We start from the raw sequence: 20,101 nt of genomic DNA, 5'->3' as shown, positions 1-20,101 counted from the left end.
GAGACATTTTTGATCAACGTGGCCAGGGAAGGGAGGCTGCTTCTGCTTCTTGTGGGCAGAGGCCAGGGATGCTGCTAAACATCCTACAGTGTCTGGGACAAACACCCACAACAGAGAATCACCCTTTCCAGTGTCTCCGCTGTGCTGAGGCTGAGGATCCCTGATATGAGGAACTAGGAAATGTTATGGTAGACAATAATGCGTGGGGAAGAAGTTGAATGTGATGCTAAGGAATTCTAGTCTGACCTAGAGGGTTTGTAGTGGGATGTAGTGAACCCCGGGACTAATTCCATATAGTACTTGACCTTCGGGAAGTCACTTAACTTTCCCATACCTCAGCTCTCTCAATATGGAAAACTGGGATTATAAGAGTATCTATTTCAGAGGGTCCTTGTGAAGATTAAAGAGTTAATACACCCAAAATCCTCAGAACAGTGTCTGGCACATATTACATGCTAAATATGTTAGCTATTATCCTTACCATGTGTAGGTAATAGGGAGCTACAGTAGACTCAAGTTTGAGAGAGTAACAAAAGAATCGCTTCGGCTGCTGCTAATGCTAGAAAAATGATCTAGAGCTGCGTGATCACCATGCGACTGTTACATCCACTCAATGAATAATCCTCCTTCAATCAGCGTCTGCTTCAGACGACACGGCAAGCTGGGTGTGTGTGGGTCTGTGTCGCTGTTCTCAAGCCACTCCCTGTCGGGGCTCTGTTTTCTAGATATCCCAAGCCCACATCCAACTGCCCCTTCAGTCCAGGACCCTCACGGTTTGAATGAATAAGTGGAAGAAGACAGAGGAAGCCAGACACGAAGACAGATGGAAAGATGGAAAGGCAGGACGTCTTCCACGAAAGCAGCTGCCAGCGACACACACCGTTCACAGGGATTCCAAGGACAGACTTGGGGGCGTGTTCTAGAGGATTGTTTGAGCTACTGACACTGTTCTCTGGGAGCCCTTGTTTGTAAACAGATATTTCTGCTGATGCTGGGCTTTGTAAGGGCAGACAGAGTCTGGTGGGGGTTGGGGGTGGGTAGCAGAGAGTGTTGAAGAAAAAGGCAGGTTGTGTCCGCGAGCCTTAGACCATGTGTTTGTTGTTGAGAATACAAAGACCTCACTGTATTAAATGAAAATGCTTGTTTTACAAGGCGAGCGGGAATATGATAGGTACATGTCGAAAATGCTTCAGAAACTGAAAGAACCTCAGGCCACGAGCGCTTCCTCCTACATCATGCGTCCAGGCGCACACACGGATCATGCAGGCTCAGAGTCTCTAGACCAAGGTTTGGGGGCAAAAGACAGCCCCAGAAGCTAAGTGACCATCAGCTCCCTTCTCTGCCCGCTCTATGCAGCCAGCCCTTTCCCCCTCAGCCCTGCCTCTATTCCACATTCTCTATTGGGTTCCCACCACCCGCTGACACAAGGTAGAAGCCATTACTGATCTAAAATATTAGAGTTGATAAAGGGGCCTCCATTCATCTAGACCCAGCTCCAGAGCACTATTGGGAATACTTAAAACTATGTCACTAAGCAGGAAGAGCACTTGAATTTTTTTTTCAAAGTAGTTTTCAACGTCTGAAGTGAGGTTTTCTAACTGTACTCTAGTAGAAGTGAAGGGTTCCATGGAGGTTTCGCAGGAGACTTTTGTCAAGGACTCACAGTGGTGTGAGGATAAGAATTGGAGTCTCCTAGCCCTTGTCCTTGGAGAAGGAAATGGCAACCCACTCCAGTATTCTTGCCTGGAGAATCCCAGGGACAGTGGAGCCTGGTGAGCTGCCGTCTATGGGGTCGCACAGAGTCAGACACGACTGAAGCGACTTAGCAGCAGCAACCCTTGTCCTAGCTCTAGCATGAGAAAAGTGAAAATAGTGAAGTGTAAGTCACTCAGTTGTGTCTGACTCTTTTCAGCCCCATGGACTATAGCCCGCCAGGCTCCTCTGTTCATGGAATTCTCCAGGCAAGAATGCTGGAGTGGGTAGACATTCCCTTCTCCTGGGGATCTTCCCAACCCAGAGATCGAACCCAGGTCTCCCACGTTGCAGGCAGATGCTTCACTATCTCAGTCACCAGGGGAACAGAGAGCCTGGTAAACCGGCTCCATGGATGGAAGGACAGACTGGTGAGGGCACGGACTGACGGAAGGGTGGGAAGATCAGTGTATGGAGGAGGGATGAAGGGAGGGTGGGGAGGAGGGTAGGTGGGTGGATGTTGGGTGATGCCTGGATGGATGGAAGAGTAGATGGATATTTGGATTCACAGATTCCTGGGTAAAGTCCACAGTGAATAATTATGATAAGGACCACCTCAGGCCACTTTGGAAGTGAACTTGCCTAGTTTAAAACTCAGAGAAACTCAGAGAACAGAGTTTGAATAAACAAAGTTGTAGATTATATTTCTAAGGAATAAACGAACTTCTCCTCAGAGGGGGAAAAAAAGTCCCCAATTCTATTTACTCCAACAAGGGTACAGATGAAGGAAAGTGCAATTCCTCAGTCTGATATGACAACTCAGCGTCAACATTCTCATTCTCACAGATCTCCTAGAGTGTTCAGATTTGAGAGCTGGGACCAGGCTGCAGGAAGTGACCTCTTAGGTCTCCTTCTTTTAGGCATTTAAGTCATCATTTGGGGGCCACAGACCCCTTTTAGAAAGTGATGAAAACGTCCAACCTGCTCTCCAGAAAAACGTGCACAGTCTCAAATTTTTACAGAAAATGTCTTGAGGACAAGTATCTTCAAGTCCTCCTGGAGCAAAGTGCAAGGAACCCCTCTTCCCCTTACTGGTTTAAAATATTAGTGCTATTCAGCTATTTTAGTTGGTAATGATATTAGCAAGGAAATAAGTGGTAATGATATCCACCAAAATATTAAATCATAACTAAACAATCAACTAAGCAATAACATCAATAGTCAATTCTCACCATGACAATGGCATAATTGACACTCTACTCTTGGTCTCACATGACTCATTTTCCACATAGAGGTCAAACTGATCTTTGGAAAGCAAACACCAGACCTTGTAGCTTCCTTGGTTGAAACTCTGATAACTGTCTAGTTCATCTAGATCAAAACCCACATTCCACAACCTAGGCTCCTTTTAGCTTCAGAAACATGGGCCTTGTAATGGCTTGACTATCTGCTTCTTCAACCTGCTGAATCTTCTGTGTCCTGCCTCACGGTCTGTGCGCTAGCTCTTCTGTCTCTTTCCCTCTCTCTCTGGAACTCTATTCTGTCTTTTCGTACGGCTTGCTCCTCCTCATCTGTCACGCAAGCTTCAGCTTGGCCACCTGCATCCATGTCCTTCGACCTCAGTCATTCTCCACAGCATCCACGTTCATTGCCTGTCACTGTATAAGCCCTGACCACCGATCCCGTGTGTGGTCTTTCTCTCCTCACGAGAATACTGCGTCCATGAGGGCAGGGACCAGCTCTGCCCTTCAGTGTTGCATCTCTAAGAGTATCGGGCACATACTACGTTTTTATTGACGCTATGGAGATGCACAGAGGGTTTTGGGGAAGCCTTGGTGTGTGGTTTAACCTCTCCCACTCTTGGAACTTTAGATTTCCCAGCTATAAAAGGATAGCTTGGGTCCTACCCAACTATGGGAGTCAATGACCTAAAATCTCTATGGCCAAGTTCAAGGAGCTGGGCTCAAATCCCAGAAAAATATGACCGGATAGAACAATGGTCAGGAGAACTGGACTCTTGTCCTTCTCTGCCTCTGAGCTGGAGTGGAACTTGGAATCATTTCCTTGCCTCCTCTGGACATCAGACTCTCTCCACCTGCTAACTGAAGAGACCAGATCAGACGTATTGCAAATTTAGGGCATTCACGCGTCCGGAAATTCATTCACGAATCTGCCGAACCCCAGCAACGTGCCAGCCCTGGGGAGGTGTGCTGAGATGGCGGGCATGCGTCTCGCCCTCACTCTGCGCTCACATCCTCTGGGAGGTCTCCAGGGCACAGGTGAGGGTGGCAGGGCGCATTCTCACCGCTGCAGCTGGTTATTTAGCAGTTCTCTCCAGGGACAGGACAGGAGAAACTGAGAGAAAGCCAGGGGGGAAAGGACTGAAAGCCAATAGAATGATATACTGGCTCGACAGAAAGAAAGGAGGCTTAGTAACAGGTGAAAGGTGGCAAGACTACACACCGGGATCGGGTCAGCTCAGAGAAAGCCAGAGCGGTATCGAACGGCTGTCAGTCATAACAAGTTTGCTCTCATCGCCTGGCCCTTCTGGAGGCTCATCATCATTTCTCAAAGCACCTTTCCTTTCAGCTGTCCTCTTTTCTGATGCGGAGCCATCGCCAACTCATTTCACAAAGTCGACTGGGCACCCCCGGCATGGCTGGTGCTGTGAGACAGGTGGGAAGAAAGCAGCGATAAAGACAGAAATGGTCTCTGCTCAGATGGAGCCTGGAAACAAGTGGAGAAAGACAAGTACGAAGGCGTCACAACAGCATGATAAACGCAATGAGGGGCTGTTGGGCTTGATTCGGGTGGTGATAGACCGAACCGTCCAATCATTTCCTAGTGTCAGATTTCTAAAAGCTACTCTAGGTCAATGTCCTTAGAGGAGACATGAATCAAAATGTTTATTGTTCTACTTTGATTTACAGTTCGACATTTAAACTGCCATGCATGCATCCTTATGCAGGGCAAGGCGCACATTCCACACGCACACCACCTACTTCATGAACCCCCAACCCTTCTAAGGGGAAGGGACCTCTCTTAGCCTCCAAAATCTCAGAGGACTTTCTAGCCCCCATAATAAATGTGGATGAGCAACAACACAGTTTTTCTGCTTCTGAGCTTTTCCAGGACTCTATTAATTGCTTAGTTAGAGCAGTTACCATGATGTCATATAGCTGTTTACCAGTCTGCTTCCGCCAGTAGGACTGGGAGTTCCCCAAGGGATGGAACTGTGCCCTGTTCTTTTTAATCTGCATCTCCTAGCTCAGTGTCTAAGACCCAAAGACATTAAGGTTGCTCAATAACTACCGAATAGATGGGTGGATGGATGCATAGATGGAAGGAAGAAAAGAAGGAAAGCTTACCTCTCTGAATAAACTGCCATTTCCTATTCAACTTTGCAGAATGTCTAGGACAGAGGCTTGGCATGTAAGAAATACTTAAGTTAATAAACAGCTGCATGACATTTCTAGTAAGCTCACTAACGTGAACCTACAGATGTATCCATCATCTGACACTCTAAAGGAAAACAAAGTGGTCCGGCAGAAAAAGCACTGATTTGGGGAGTCAAGAGATCCAAGTTCTAGTTTCAATTTTGCTACCGGTTTGCTGTTTAACCTCACTCAACTCAGCTTGGTTTAAGAGGTTAACTTGCCTAGATTTCAGTTTCTTCATCTAAAAACTGAGCAGATTTTATAAAGCAGACTCTATTGTCTTGGGAAAGGGAAGAACAAGATATCATATTTGTTGCTAGCAGATCAGCTCTAATCAGCCCAGTGGGGCTCTTCGGTAAAGGAGTAATCCTGAGAACTCACTACTGGCTCTACAGAGGCTTAATCAGCTCCAATGAGAGCACATCACAAACCAGCCTTGCTCCTCCAGAGTCATTCTTCTGGTCAGAACCCCTTCTCACAGCATACCACCTACATCGGGCCCAAACTGGCTCTGAATGTATCAGGTCCCTCCTCAGATGGTGACAGGGTATCTCTGCCGAGCATGTTCCTGGGGGAACATTTCCCAGGCCCTGATTCCCAAAAGTGAAAGTCGCTCAGTTGTGTCTGATTCTTTGTGACCCCGGGGACTACAGTCCATGGAATTCTCCAGGCCAGAATACTGGAGTGGGTAGCCTATCCCTTCTCCAGCAGATCTTCCTGACCCAGGAATCGAATCAGGGTCTCCTGCATTGCATGCAGATTCTTTACCAGCTGAGATAGCAGGGAAGCCTGATTCCCAAAGGAGGAATCCAGAAACATGTTGGGCAGAGAGAATCTTTGAAAGTATATAAGCTCCTGGTAGACCATGTAAACGTGGGAAATGCTCTGGTGGACATCAATGGCCTTTTTGTTCCAAAGTTACTGGCAAATAAAATATATTCTGAACAACAAAGAGATTTCTTAGCCACTCTCTTGAAAGTCTTATAATGTTCATTCCAATTTTTCTTCCATCTCTCTCTCTCTCCCTCTATTCCTTCTCTTTTGTTCTACCATCTCTAGATGGTTGCATTAGCCACTGGGGGTAGCCTCATCCAGCCAGCCAGCCAGCTAGCCAGCCATCTATTTAGCATTCACTTATATTCATCCTCTCATGGAACATTTACTGAACAGTTACTGTATTCCAAGCAATGCACTAGGCCATATGGAGAGAGAGAAAATTAAACGGGCCTAGTCCAGTTCCACGACCCTTAAGCTGTGAGGCCTTCAGCAAGTCATGTCACTTTCTAAACTGAACTCCGAGGGTCCAGCATGCAGCCCTCGGCACAGGGCCAGCACACAGTAAGTGCTCATTATAAGCTGGCTGCTTTTATGACTGTTATTACTGCTGAGAATGTGTGTTCTCCCTCAAGGGTATGTAAACAGCGGATAGAGGATTCCAGGCCCCAAGGTCACGCCAAGGGCTCACAAGATCAAGGCCAGCCGATGGGAGGCCCGCCAATCACAAAGGAGGGAAAACCAGGCAACAGATATGACAGCTAGGACACTCGAGGCCCGAAAAGGACCCGCGAAGGGGGACCAGGGTGGAGACCCGAGAGGCCAGCAGAGCTGGAGATTATGTGCTGCGGTGCACACACACAACAGACGCTTCACAAATGGGCGAAGGACAGAGCGGGAAGGACCAAGGTTAATCCGGGGCTCGGGTTAGAAAGGCCGAGATGTGAGTTGAGGAGGCGCTGACTACACTGTCCCTCCCCCATCCCGTGTTTGGGAAGGCCAGATATCTTTTCCCTTCTGACTTCTTTGCTCAAGGGGAAATGGAATTAACCACTGTGTAATGTTTCTGAGTGTGACGCACGGGCCAGGTCATGTGCTTTGGTTACGTAATGCAACATGCCTGAGGTTCCCAAGCTCTTTCTCCCAGAATCATTAGAAATGTAGCTGGTTCCTTTATCCACTCATGCATTCATTAAGCAAAAGTCCCTGTATTTCCTTTATAAGCGAGGCGCTCGGCCAGGCAGTGGAGAAGCTGAGAGGACCCCCTAATTTGCACAGGATAAAACATGAGAAAGAATTCCAGGTGTTTTGATAAATATGTGCAGAGGGTACAGATACAGATGGAAAAGAGAGGTGGGGAAAAAAGCGGTATTTGGGGAAGAGTCAGAAAGGGCTTCCCAGAAGAGAGGAACATTGAGCAGAATCCCCTAGAGGCTTAAGTGCTCTGCATCATGGTGCCTGCAATGTTTCTATGCGGGGATAGAAAGGTACGTCACAGATAGAAGGTTCGTCAAGTAAAGAAAATGATGGGGGGAAGCCTATGGCATTTATCTGGGGGACTGTAAATAATTGCAGTGCTATTGAAGGGCCTCTAGCTAGAGGCAGTAGAGGAAGATTTGCATTGTAGCAAGATTTGACTGCGGAAAGCTGAAGGACAGGTTGAAGGAGGTGTCGGAGTTGAGGCTCAGAGAAGTGGGCACTCACCACACTAAGGAAAGAGTCAAAGCAAGAGATGAAGAAAGCCTAAGCTGAGAGAGGGGAAGGGTGGCTATAAACATGTTAAGAAGGCCAGGCAGACGGGATAAATACGGTGGGTGACATATCTAGGGCAGGTGACACTCGATGAGGACAGAAGGAATTCTGGAAGAAAAAGGATTCAGCTTTGGACATGTCGAGTGTGAAATGCAGGCTGACGTTTTCAATAGACAGCTGGATCTGTGAGTCCAGAGTCCAGCAGAACCTGGAGATAAATGATGCATCTCACCAGAGAGATGGTGCTTTGACAGGGAAGGATGCAAAGCCAGGAGGGAGGCAGAACTAGACCTGGCGTAAGACTCAGAAGACAGAGGACCTTACCCTGAATGGTCACTGGTTCGGACAAGTCAGTTTTTCCACCACCCCTTGGTTTCTCCTCCTGGGAATGAATGGTCCTGATGCGGACTCTCACACACCTTGGTTCTCTGCACTTATGTGAATGTCTCCTCACCACAGTAGAGGATACCTTCCTTTCTTACATTTTATGTGTACTGCGCATCTCTCAGAGCAAGGCCACCTTGCTCCTGATTGGTCTGTTATCAGCTCTTTCTCTGTACTCCTATCAGCCTCCGTAGCTAAAAGATCTCCAATTTCATTGGGGGAAATAAACCCCCCTTTACAAACAAATCTGGTCATGTTCTGCTTAGCTGTATTTCTTGTTTACAGAGCAAAAAGAATTAAGAAGAAACGGATGTGGGACAGATGCAGGAATAGCTTCTTGACACAAAGGTGGTGGGTACAGGTGAGACCATCAGTCTCTTGAAGGCAAAACAGTAGATCAGGGATCTGTAACAAGTTATATGCTCCCCCACCCACCCACATACTTGGGCCTCCCAGCTGACTCAGCGGTAAAGAAGCTACATCCAATGCAAGAGATGCAGGTTCTATCCCTGGGTTCGGAAGATCCCCTGGGGAAGGGAATGGCCACCCACTCCAGTATTGTTACCTGGGAAATCCCATGAACAGAGGAGCCCAGTGGGCTACAGTCCACGGGGTCACAAAAAGAGCTGGACACGACTTAACGACTAAACAACCACCCACGTACTTAGATCCCGAGCTGTGATCCTGCACCTCCTAGAGTGTCTGTCTCTGCTTCCTGCAAATGGACTGGAACCTGGGACCGTCTCAGGGTTTCCAAAACTGAAGCAGGGTCATCTCTCCTACTCTTCCATGGCCCCTGGGTTTGTGACAAGTAATACTGGAAAACATTCTCTTTCTCTTGTTGGAAGAAAAATCTGGGGATGACAGTGCTGGGGATTCCCAGAAGGAAAATAGACTAACAGATGGCTACAGACTCCAGAGTTCTAGTATTTTAATCATGCAGTGATGTGATTAAAATGATAAGCATGACTAAAAGGCCAGTGGTCTATGCCAGTGTCCAGAAACTTGCCTGGAATGGCTTTTGTACAGTAGGACATGATGAAACCTAAGCATGCTAGCCATAAGCCAAGATGTGATCATTGAAAAGGTCACTTAGCGAGTTTTTTTTTTAAACTATTTATGGCAGCTATTATTAGCGATATTATTAATGCGATGACTTCCAGCTCTTGGGAAGTACCAATATTCCCTACATAATGTCTTCAGTCAGTCTTTGATGGAAATTCTACCCACTGGTACTCTGCGTCGGGATAGGAGGCTTTTCGAGGAGACATTACAGCGTATATGTCCAGGAAAGAGCCACATTCTAAGCTGGGGTCGGTCAATGATGCCTGAGCGAGAAGGGGCGCCACGCCCTTTTCCAAGGACGCGTGTGCCTGGGAACGAGCAGCAGACGGCGCCGGGCACTTGGTCCCCGAGGGGCGCAGGCACCATCTAGTGGAGGGAGCCTCACTCAGACAGGAAGAGCGCTGGGACCACTGCCAGGGCTGCAGCTCTGTCTCAGGACAGTCCTGACGAGGATCACGGGGCCCCAGGGGACCTCGGCTCGATGGGCCTCGAGGGCAAAGACAGACAGAGATGAGCTCCTCCTCACCCCCACTGTTCAGATGAGGAAAATGGGCCCCAAGAAGGAAAGTGAGGGGCCCAAAGTCACACAGCAAGCGGGGGACTGCACTGGTCTGGACCTGACCATCCCCCCAGCCACCCTCCTGCCCTTGGCCCCCTGCGCTTCCTTCTCCAAACCCCACAGCCTCCTCCAGCCAACCCTACTCTGCTCCGAGGTCTCTGGTCCCGAGTGACTTCTCATCACTGCCTCCCTCACTGCCCTGTTTAAATCCTCCTCTTCCTGCCCGCCCCCCCAGCCCCACACAACTCCCTTCTCCTATTTTGTCTATGTTCATAAACATTCACCCTACATGATGGGGTGAATTTCCTTACTCATTCGTCTTCTGCCTCCTCTTCCTTCTCACTCCCCACCCCCGACTCCAGAATATAAACTCCCTGAGGCCGGAGATATCTTCTTTTGTTCCTTGCTTTGTACTGACAGCCTAAAACTGTACCTGGCATGTAGAAGAAACTCACCAAATACTTGCTGAATACTTGGGCAGGGATGGACATAGCTTACTTTGCTCCTTGTTTTTAATCTGCTTTTCTTAGATTCTCTACAACAAGCCCACACTGCTTCTGTGATAGGAAATGATAAAGTGTTTATTCTGTTTGTCTTTCATTTTAGTTTTTGTTTTATGTGAAGATGACAGGAACAAGCCTTTCCTGAGTGGGGAGGGAGGGAAAGGCAATTCCTAGCTCTGCCAAAGGAGATAAACATGTCTAATTTATAGAGTTATTGAGAGAATTAGAACTAGCGTGTAGCAAGGGCCGGACACACATAAAACCCCTATGAGTTAACGTTTACTGGGTGCTTACCCATGGTCTAGATTCCATTACTAAGCATTTTCCACATGGAGGCCCAGTTAACCTTCAAAACAACCCAATGAAGTAGGAGCCAGTATTATCCGCATTTCACAGAGGGGAAAAGTGACGCTTGGTGATGTTAAGCAACTTGCCCTGGGTCACACAACTGGCAGGTGGGAGAATCAGCAAATCAAACTCAGGCAACCTGACTCGAGTTCTACCATCAATCATTACAAAATACATCCTCAGTAAACATATGCTCCTTTCCCCCATTTCCTGAGGGTGTCAGCTCTTTCTTAGATTAGTCAACCATAGTTTATCCTCCTCCTCCAACCCCATGAGGCTCTAGAAGCTTCTAGAAGGCTTCCAGGGCAATGGGAGATGCAGAGAAAGAAGGAGCCAAAAAAAGAAAAAAAAAAAAAACAGGGGTAGGTGGAAATGTGAGTGTGTGTGTGTGCACGCGCCTGTGTGTGAATGGTCGCAATGTATTTTGGGTTGTCACAACGATTAGGAGATTCTAGGGGATTCTAGGGCTTCCCTGGTGGCTCAGAGGTTAAAGCACCTGCCTGCAATGTGGGAGACCTGGGTTCGACCCCTGGGTCGGGAAGATTCCCTGGAGAAGGAAATGGCAACCCACTCCAGTAGTCTTGCCTGGAGAATCCCATGGACAGAGGATCCTTGTGGGCTACAGTCCATGGGGTCGCAAAGAGTTGGACATGACTGAGTGACTGCCAGGCCAGGGGATTCTAAAGCACAAAACCAAGGATGTAAAACGCTTCCCAAGGCTGGAGACGGTTCCATACGGCAAGCAATGCCCTCACGGACACTTCTGATTGCTCTGCCAGGCTCCACCTGTCCCTCTGACTTGGCCCTCCTGTCTCTTGTCTTCCTCTCAAGCTCTCCAGGACAGCCAGTCAACCGGGGCTCACAGGTGGGCAGGAAGAAGGGCTGAGGGAGCTCCTGATGTCTGCACCCTGACTTTCAGTTGCTCTCTGTGTGACCTTGGGAGAGTCCCTAACCTGCTCCAAGTTGCTGAAATGCAGTTGGAAACCTGTCAGCTCACAGATCATGCAGGGATCTAAGACTTCAGCTCCTCCTGTGGCTCTCCAACTCTTTTAAACTTTCTATGACGGAATTCTTCAATCAGGCACAGGAGGTCAGACAAAACCCGTATTGAAGCCCGTTGTTTCCTGTCACCTGGCTTCAGGGACCACCAGTCTGCCAATCTTCTTTCATCTACCCCTCATCCCCCCAGCATCCTAATTTTTTTTCCCCTGGAACACTTTAAATAAACAAAACAGACATAACGTCATTTTACCCATAAATACTTCAGTACGCATTTCTAACAAAATAGGATCTTTAAAAATATATAATCACAACACCGGCATCATGACAAAGTTAGCAACGTCAGTCTGTGTCCACTCAAATTTTGTCACTGAGAAATTCACACAGTCCTTCAAAGGAAATCTTGTAGAATCACACAATTCAAGCAATATCGGGAAAGGGAAGGTGCGGGAAGCAGAGTGCTTCGCTTCCCTTCACCTTTCCCCTGCTGCTGCTGCTGCTAAATCGCTTCAGTCGTGTCCAACTCTGTGTGACCCAATGGACAGCAGCCCACCAGGCTCCTCTGTCCACGGGATTCTCCAGGCAAGGATACTGGAGTGGGTTGCCATTTCCTTCTCCATCACCTCTCCCCAGGGCATTCCTAAGATTGTGGGGAACAGTTTGAAAGCCTTTATTTCATTGCTACCTGCCCCCACCACCACGCATGCTGAGAACACCAAGGCACAGAGAGAAGCAGTTAAGTTGTCTAGGTCACATAGCGAGTGAGGCAGACCTGTGAACTTCCAACATCAAAGGACCCCAGTGAGGTCACGCTTAGGCAAAGGTTTGCGCACGGGATCCCCGTTTATTGTTTGCAGTGTGAAGAATGATGATAAAGGTGCCTTTCCAGCAACGACGTGGCTCTTACAAGGCACTCACAGCTCTCGCTTTCTGGATCCTCCCACCAGTGTGGACCTAGGGACTGGGTTCTGATCTCAGCCGAGAGCTTCTCCTGCCATTGTCTCACCTGCTTCTCGTGACAGCCTTGAGATGGGGGTGTGGACTGTGACCACACCTGCAACTCTCTCCCCAGAGGCTCCAGGTCACACAACTCAGAGGAGGCCAAGCCGGGACTTGAGTCCAGAGTTCCCGGCTCTCAGCTCCAGGTTTTCAAAGGAGCTAAAGGGCCAAGACCCACAAGTCAGGTCTGAGCCGAGTGTTTCCAGTAAGTGCATCAAGGCATGAAGCAGGGTCCTCAGCGCGGCAAGAAAAAGAGATAAAGAGACACTGAGGGAAAGGAAATTAAATTCCAGAGACGGGGCAGCAGGTGAGGGGAGAAGCAGGTGCTTGCAGAATTCTTAAGCCCTGGACCAGCCATAGGCAGATGAGGCTCAGGCTCCTTGTGCGGGGGGGTCCTCCTACCTGGGGTCCCTGGGGGTCTTCTCTCTCATCTAAGACACCCTGCAGCCAGCACTGGTTTCAGAGTGATCGAACGGTGAGGGGGTTTGGGATGATAGGAACACGTGCCTTCTTTCAGGAAGGACTAGCCCTGGGAAAAGTGGGGAATGCCTTCCAGCTGGGGTTCCTTCCCTTCTTTCCACCTCTTATTCCTCAGAAAAAAAAAAATACAGCTCACCACTCAAGCATGATGAGAGATCCATTTGAATTCAGATGTGTGGAACTCCATGCATTATCCCCTTTGAGGAGTGTTTGCACTTTAAAGGAGGTACCAGAAGGTGAGAATGTGGCTTCACATACTGGACCAGCTTTGGAAAAATGGAATGTTAGTGTGGGTGTGGGTGTGTGTGTGTGTGCACGTGCGCACACACACACCCTACCCCTAGGAACCACAGTGGAATTGGGAATGGAAAGGGGGTCCCTTCTGATGGCAACTCAGAACTGGAACAGCTGAACTTCTCTAAAAGCTCTGCCACCGACCAGCTGGGTAAGCAGGAAGCCCTACTCTCTACCCCTACCCGAGGCCTCAGTTTCTCCACCTGCAGACCAGGGAGATATCAAGCAGAATCAGTGGTTTTTCCTGCTGGTGGCCCTTCCACATCACCTGAGAAGGTTTCCAAAAACACCACTGCCCAGGCCAGTGCCAGACCCTCGACCTCTGAACCCCTGGGAGGCAGCTGGGCAGCAGGAGGTTTTAAAAGCTGGTGATTCTCAGTGCTACGAGATGGGAGCGACTCAACCAAACCATCTCCCAGGCGGCCTTGAGAGGGGCAGTTTATGGATACAGTTCAGTTCTCAGCCCCGTGTGATGCTGATCCTCGGTGTCCCTGTTTCTCCACGGGCTGCTGGACCCAGTCCATGCCTGGCTGACCATGCAAAACCCATGTTCCTGAGCCCTCCACCTCTTAGCCTCCAGTTTGCCCTCCTCGGTGTAGTGGGGCGAGGGTGATGCGGCCTCCGTCACCCGATCTGTCCACGTGAAGTGCTGACCGGGGCAACGTGAAAGTCAGGGGGCGTCTGGGGAAGGAGCGAGAGGCGTGTGACCACAGAGCTGTGACTGGGATGCGCTGTGGCCACCGTCTGCCTTCTGTTCCTGAGGGTGTATCCTCCCCCTGGCCGCTAACTGGCTTTCTTATTCATTGGTCCTGTGGTGGCGGCCCTCCTCTGGCCCTCATCCCCAAGGAGTTATCCAAGTAGGTCAAAAAAGAGGAAATCAAAGTGCAAGGAAGGGATCTGAAGGGGTCCAACTCTTCCCCAAGATGCACTGTCTACTCTGGACAGACTCCCCAGCCACGCCAGCGGGGAAGCCCTAACAAGGCATAACCGGGCTGAAGGCAAGGTGGCGCATTAGGAAAGGCAAGAGGGTTACTTACTGGATCCAGCTACCACTCACTGACATTGACTGAGTCCCCAGTACGAGCTGGTTCTGTGCCAGATACTTTCTGCCTGCTTATTCCCCTGCATTATCCTGACACCATTATGCCCATTTTACAGAAGGGGAAGCTAAAGGGGCAGAAAGACAAAGTGACCTGACTCAAATCCCACAGTAAGTCATTGACAACAGAAATTCCACACCCAGTCTGTCTGAAAGATAGTTTGATGGGAAGTGAAAAAAAAAAAAAAAACAACCCAGATATGCGAGTCGCACCCAGAGATCTAAGGAGATTTAGATTCATGTTTTATCCCATTTCATCTGCAGGAATACAGTTAGCACGCAGAGGGGCAGAAAGGAGTGGTCCACAGCAGGTCTAAAGAAGGGAAGGGGGGTCATTCCTTCTCTCTCCAAAAGGACTGCTGAAGAAGAAGCGGACACTTGCAGCTCGAGGTCACACCGGGCTCTGTCCACTTTGGACTAAGTAGCTTCCACCCTCTGAGACTTTGTTTCCTCATTTGGAAAACAGGTGACAAGGTCCACCTTGCAGGGTGGCTGTGAGGGTGAACCTCGCAGACACAAGGCAAGCACCTCGCTCAGGGCCCGGCACCTTGGAGGCGCCCGGGAAGAGTCACTTTCCTTCCTGCCACCAAGTGTCCTCAGCCCATAAAGCCAAGGCTTCTTGGGGGTTGAGTGGGTTGTGGGAAGCGTGGGCTGCAGAAGGGAGGAAATAAAAGTCTCCTCTCAGTAGCCTGTCAACTCAAGAGTCCAACATTTAGGACAAAGGAAAGCAGCATGGCAAGAGGAGGTGCTGGAAGGGATTCAGGTAAATCCTGTCCCCTCCTTTTGAGCAGGGGTTCTGGGTCACCGAGGGATGGGGGTGGGAGGAGGTGGCGGTACTTGTGGGGTCCACATCTCACTTATCTAGCAGGTCAGAGAAACTTTAACAAGATTAACTGCTGCTCGGGGCCTCTGCTCCTTGGAGCAAATTGAGTCTTGTTTTCTTTTTCTTCCCCTTCTTTCTCTGTCAAACTGGAGAGGTATGGTGGGGGAGGGCAGGTGGGGATGAGGGGCAGGAGTCTGGATCCTGCCTGGTACGCTATAAAGGCTAAAGGATGTGTCAATAAGCCCCCCTCACCCCCAGACTTGAAAGGGAACCCCAGGTGCCATGCCCCGGGTGCCTGGGTGGTGGGTCTGTGAGGGGTGGGAGGTGACAGTGTTTCTCGGACAGGATTTCTCAGCAGGGTAGTGGGTAAGGCCTGGGAGTGGAGACGCCCAGGCTCAAATCCTAGCTCCTGCCACTGGGGACCCCTCCCCTCCCTGCATCTGCCTCCCTGTTGGGCCAAAGAGACAAGATCTGGCCTGGGGGACCTCCGAGGACCCTTTTCACAACAGCCTTAAAGGACTCTTCAACCCTCAGACCATCCACCGTGGGTGGCCCGTTCAGAGACTCCTGCACACAGGCGCTTTCTAACTTCAGCTCTGCTTTTGCCTGCACAAGCCTTTTCATTTTTATTAATGCTCACACACGTATATACGTGGGCTTCCCTGGTGGATCAGATGATAGAGAATCTGCCTGCCACGTGAGAGACCCAGGTTCAATCCCTGGGTTGGGAAGATCCCCTGGAGGAGGGCATGGCAACCCACTCTGGTATTCTTGCCTGGGAAATCCCAAGGACAGAGGAGCCTGGCGGGCTACAGTCCATGGGGTCGCAAAGAGTTGGACACAACTGAAGCAACTGGCGTGCACACATACACACACATGTACAGATATGTGTGTGTATGTGTATATATATACACACACACATATATATATATCCCCCCCCCACTTCCCTTTTGGAAAAAATAAAAGGCATGTTTCCTGAGCTTCAGAAGCAAACTGCTCCCTAAGTCTTCTCTGCCTCTCTGAGCGCCTGTCTGAACTGGTGTCAGTGAAGTTTGAACCGGGGTAGAAATAGCATCCCAGGCGGATCTGGGAGCACAGCCCGCCTCCCAGCAGCGGCAAGGCCTGCCTCTGCCAGACGACAGACCCGGTTAACAGCACCATAAAATTAGACCTTTACGAAACCCAATTGAATCCTGCAGCAAAGAGTGATGTAAGGCAGCCTGGCCTGACAGCGAGGCAGCAACCCTCTGCCTGAAATAGCAGTGAGGTCCCTGCTGGGAGATGCCTGCTCTCTCAAGATAGGTGACCAGGGATTCCTAGGAAAGTGGCGACGCCCCGCCAGAGAGTGCCAGCAGAGGTCAGGTGGCCACCCGGGCACCCGAGGTCGCCACAGGAGGACGTGGCTTGGTACCCTCGGCCAAATTGCCCACCTCAGCCAGCCCTGCCTCTCCCAGTCTGAACTGACACGGAGGAAGGAGCTGCAAAAGTGCTTCTGCAAAGAACCTCTGTTTGTTTGCGTTTTAATTCAAGGAGAAGCAGGTTCTTTTCAGTCTCACAGCCTGTACCGTGCAGAGGATACGCAGAGTGAGTCTTTTCTGGCTCAAGGCCAGGTGTTTACACACCGTCAAATCTGGCTCAGATTCAACTAGGGGAGGGGAAAAAAATCCACCAGAATCCTCGGGAGAAAAGCTCTGAGCTTTCTGGGGCTACACAGCAGCAGTGACTTTTTTTTTTTTCCTCTTTCTCGTTTTGAGAGGAATGTTATTTCCACACATAAAATGGACCAGGCATTTTATACAAGCAATAATAACCTAACGTCCCCCATCCAATTAAAGTATTTTACTGCACAATCTTTGTGTGAGAGAGTGAATGAGTGCTCAAGAGAGTGTGTGTGTGTCAAGAGGGGGCTCCTTGTCTGAATTACAGACCTTTATAAAGCAGGCTCCTGTGGAATCTCAGGTGCTATATGTATTTGTTTGTTTGTTTTGAAGAAATGCATTTACTACCTTTTCATTGATGATACCTCTATAACCCTGGGCTCTCCGCTCTGGAGGAGAAGGTTTCCAAACCCCTGTACCACAGGTATAGACTAGGAAAAAATCAGATCTACTCATTAAAAAAAAAAAAAAACCAAAAAACACCTCCAAGTAGCAGGCTCTGTGTTTTTCCTGTGTTCCGAAAGAGAAGTAAACATACCACAGCCCTGAATTATAAGCATCAGCATTACAAGTACCCTCTCCTCTACGCTACATTATAACCCCCTCTGGCTGACTGGGGCTTGGGGGCTAAAACTGAATGAGCTCAGTTTCCCTCTCCTTCCTGAGACGCAAAAAGAAAAAAAAAAGAAAGAAAGAAAGAAAGAAGAAAAAAATAGCATGTGATGACGTCAGGCATGGGGGAAAGTCACTTTGTAGCTCTCAGTTTGGGGTTTGGTAGCGGGAGAGCGGAGCTTTGCGGGTATATGCTTACTTAGTACGCAGTCGAGTTTGGGTCCCCGAAATGGGTTTCATGTAAATAGGACAGAGTTAGCAACATTTGAGAAGGTCCACGACACGACAGAAAGAAGCCGCTGGACTGACCGGAGAACTCAGAGCTCTCCCTTCTAAGAAAGTGTGTGTAAGGGGGTGGGATCGCAAAACGCCTCCAACACGTTTCCTGGCTGCGGCGATGGGGGAACCCCTACTCTGAGACGTCCGAGGACGGGGCAAGATTGTTTGTGCAGGGAGGGAATCTCCCAGCCAGAAGAGGCAAAACTTTCCTTCTCTCCTCCAGCGCCGCCCCCCCTTTCCGCCCCCCAGTTTTATTAAAGGCATTGCCACAGATTCATTAAGAGGGGGAAAAATGGATGCTGGAGGATTTTCTAAGGTTTGCAACCCTCGCAAAGTGTCCGGTTTCACTATGGGGTTTGCTATGGAAAGGGGAGGGTGTGAGGAGGGGAACCTAAATTCATTACGGGCTTGTAAAAGTCCCAAATGAGAAAAGCGCCCCGTTTCGCAGCCTAGTTCAGGGAAGACTGGCTGGGTGTGCATGCGGAAAGTCTCACCCCAGCTCCGAATGACAGGCAAGGGGCTTGGAAAGCGAGAACACGGGACAGCAGTGTGCGTGCGTGTCTGTGGGTGGCTGAGGGTAGGGGGTTAATCCCAGAGGCAGGCAGCAAGTACGGAGCAACTTTGGGGCACTTCAAGTACTTTTAAGTCCTGAGGATCACAACAACCTTGCAGGCTTTCAGGGTAACTGGGCTAAGTAAAGCGGGGGTGGGGGGGTTATCTCCATTAAAAAGCCAAAGAAATCAATGGTCCCTAGCCTCTATTCACATGCATCCCAACTGGGTCATCCTCCCCTCCATCCCGAACAGAGACAGTCCATCTGACCATCCAAAACACGATTCATGTGCACAAGGCTCCCCGGGACCAGCCCTCACCAACTGCGGTCGGGGTGGCCGGGAGCGCTCCCTGCGTTCTTCCCGAGGGATTAGGCAGAGACACCTTCCGAGCGCGCCCATTCCACAGATGGGGCAAAGTGAGGCTCGCGGCTCGTCCCGGAGCCTCTGAGCCGCCAGCTGAGCGGCGGCTCCTGCAGAGACACACCCTCCAGCCCCCCGACCATCCCATCACCCGCGCCCAGGCACCCGCGCGCCCCTGGGGCCGCGGGGCCGGTGCAGCGCCCGCCCGGGCGTCCTCGCTTACCTGTGATCACCGCCGGAGAGCTCTGGCCCCCCTCTGCTCGCAGCCACACTTGCAGCGTGAACGCGTCCCGGGGCAGCTCGAGGTCGGCTCGCAGGCGCAGCTGCTCGCCTCGCCCGCTGAAATAGAGCGCCCGGCTCGGCGGGCTCGGCTCCTCCGCGGCGCCCCTTGCCTCCCGCTGCTGCCGCCGCCGGGGGACGCGCACGGCTTCCCAGGCACCGCCCGGCGGCGGCGGCGGCGGCGGCGAGGCGCGGCGGCCACGGGCCGCCCGGGTGGCGCAGGTGGCCGGGCCGGCGGCGGGGCGCGGGGGGCGGCCGGCCCGCGGGTCTCTCCGGGCCCGGCGGGGGCGCTCGGCCAGCCCGCAGCCCAGCGCGGCGCTCAGCAGCCCCAGGCGCAGCACCCAACTCCAGAGCCGCATGTCCGACGGTCCCCCCCGCCCCCCCTTCGCCCCTGCACCGCCGCCCGGAGCTGCCAGCTTTAGGAGCCTCGGCGCCTCGACTTTCTTCGCTTCTTCACCCTTCTTGGGCGAGCCCCCCCTTCCACTTGCTTTTTTCTTTTCTTTCTGGCTTTCCTCCTCAAGGTGTGTGCTCCACTCCCCCCACCTTTGAAAAAATACAGCCCAACTCCTCCTGGTTGGCAATTAATTTCTCTCTCCGCTCCTTTATCTGCCTTATTCCCCCCTCTAACAGCTGGTTGCCTTCCTCCTTGTTTTATTTCATTTTATTTTATATGATTTCTCGCTCTTAAAAAAAAAAAAAAGCTCCTCTAAGACACTGATCCGCTGAATTCCCTCCCCCCCAAAAGATGCTCTAATTTATTTATTTTTTGCGTCCTTTATAACACAAGCCACAGCCCCCTTCTCCCCCCCACCCCAGTCCCCCCTCCCCTCCCTCCTTCTTCACAAAATGAAAGGAAAGAGGGGGGAAAAATCCCTCAGAAGATGAGTAAACAAGCGTATGCTAATCTGCTCCCGAGCGCTCCACCTTCCCAATTGAATGAGTCCTAGTTAAAACTGCGGGGATCATGACTAATCAATCAGTTTGGAGAGGCCGAGCTACCCAGCCGTCCTCCACCTTCCCGTTTGCCTCCTTCGCTCCGCTTCTCCACCCCCTCCTTTTTTTTTTTTTTTTTTTTAAGAAGACAATCTTAAAGTAACAATTTAATGAAATTCTGCACACACCCCCTTATGGTCCTCCCAGCTCTCCTCATT

General features: G+C 50.4%; 1 protein-coding gene across 1 annotated transcript in view; it reads right to left on the bottom strand.

Moving 5' to 3' along the window:
• PAPPA (pappalysin 1) overlaps window positions 1–19,700 on the bottom strand; it is a 253,157-nt gene extending 233,457 nt beyond the window's left edge. The window contains exon 1 of the mRNA XM_043453579.1: window positions 18,895–19,700. Within this exon, the coding sequence (XP_043309514.1) occupies window positions 18,895–19,309 (415 nt within the window). The 5' untranslated portion in view covers window positions 19,310–19,700. The remainder of the gene's footprint in view (window positions 1–18,894) is intronic.
• Between the last annotated feature and the right edge of the window lie 401 nt (window positions 19,701–20,101).

This window comes from Cervus canadensis, chromosome 30, assembly GCF_019320065.1.
Source record: "Cervus canadensis isolate Bull #8, Minnesota chromosome 30, ASM1932006v1, whole genome shotgun sequence".
NCBI classification, from domain to species: Eukaryota; Metazoa; Chordata; class Mammalia; order Artiodactyla; family Cervidae; genus Cervus; species Cervus canadensis.
This window is presented reverse-complemented; position numbering and strand designations above follow the sequence as displayed.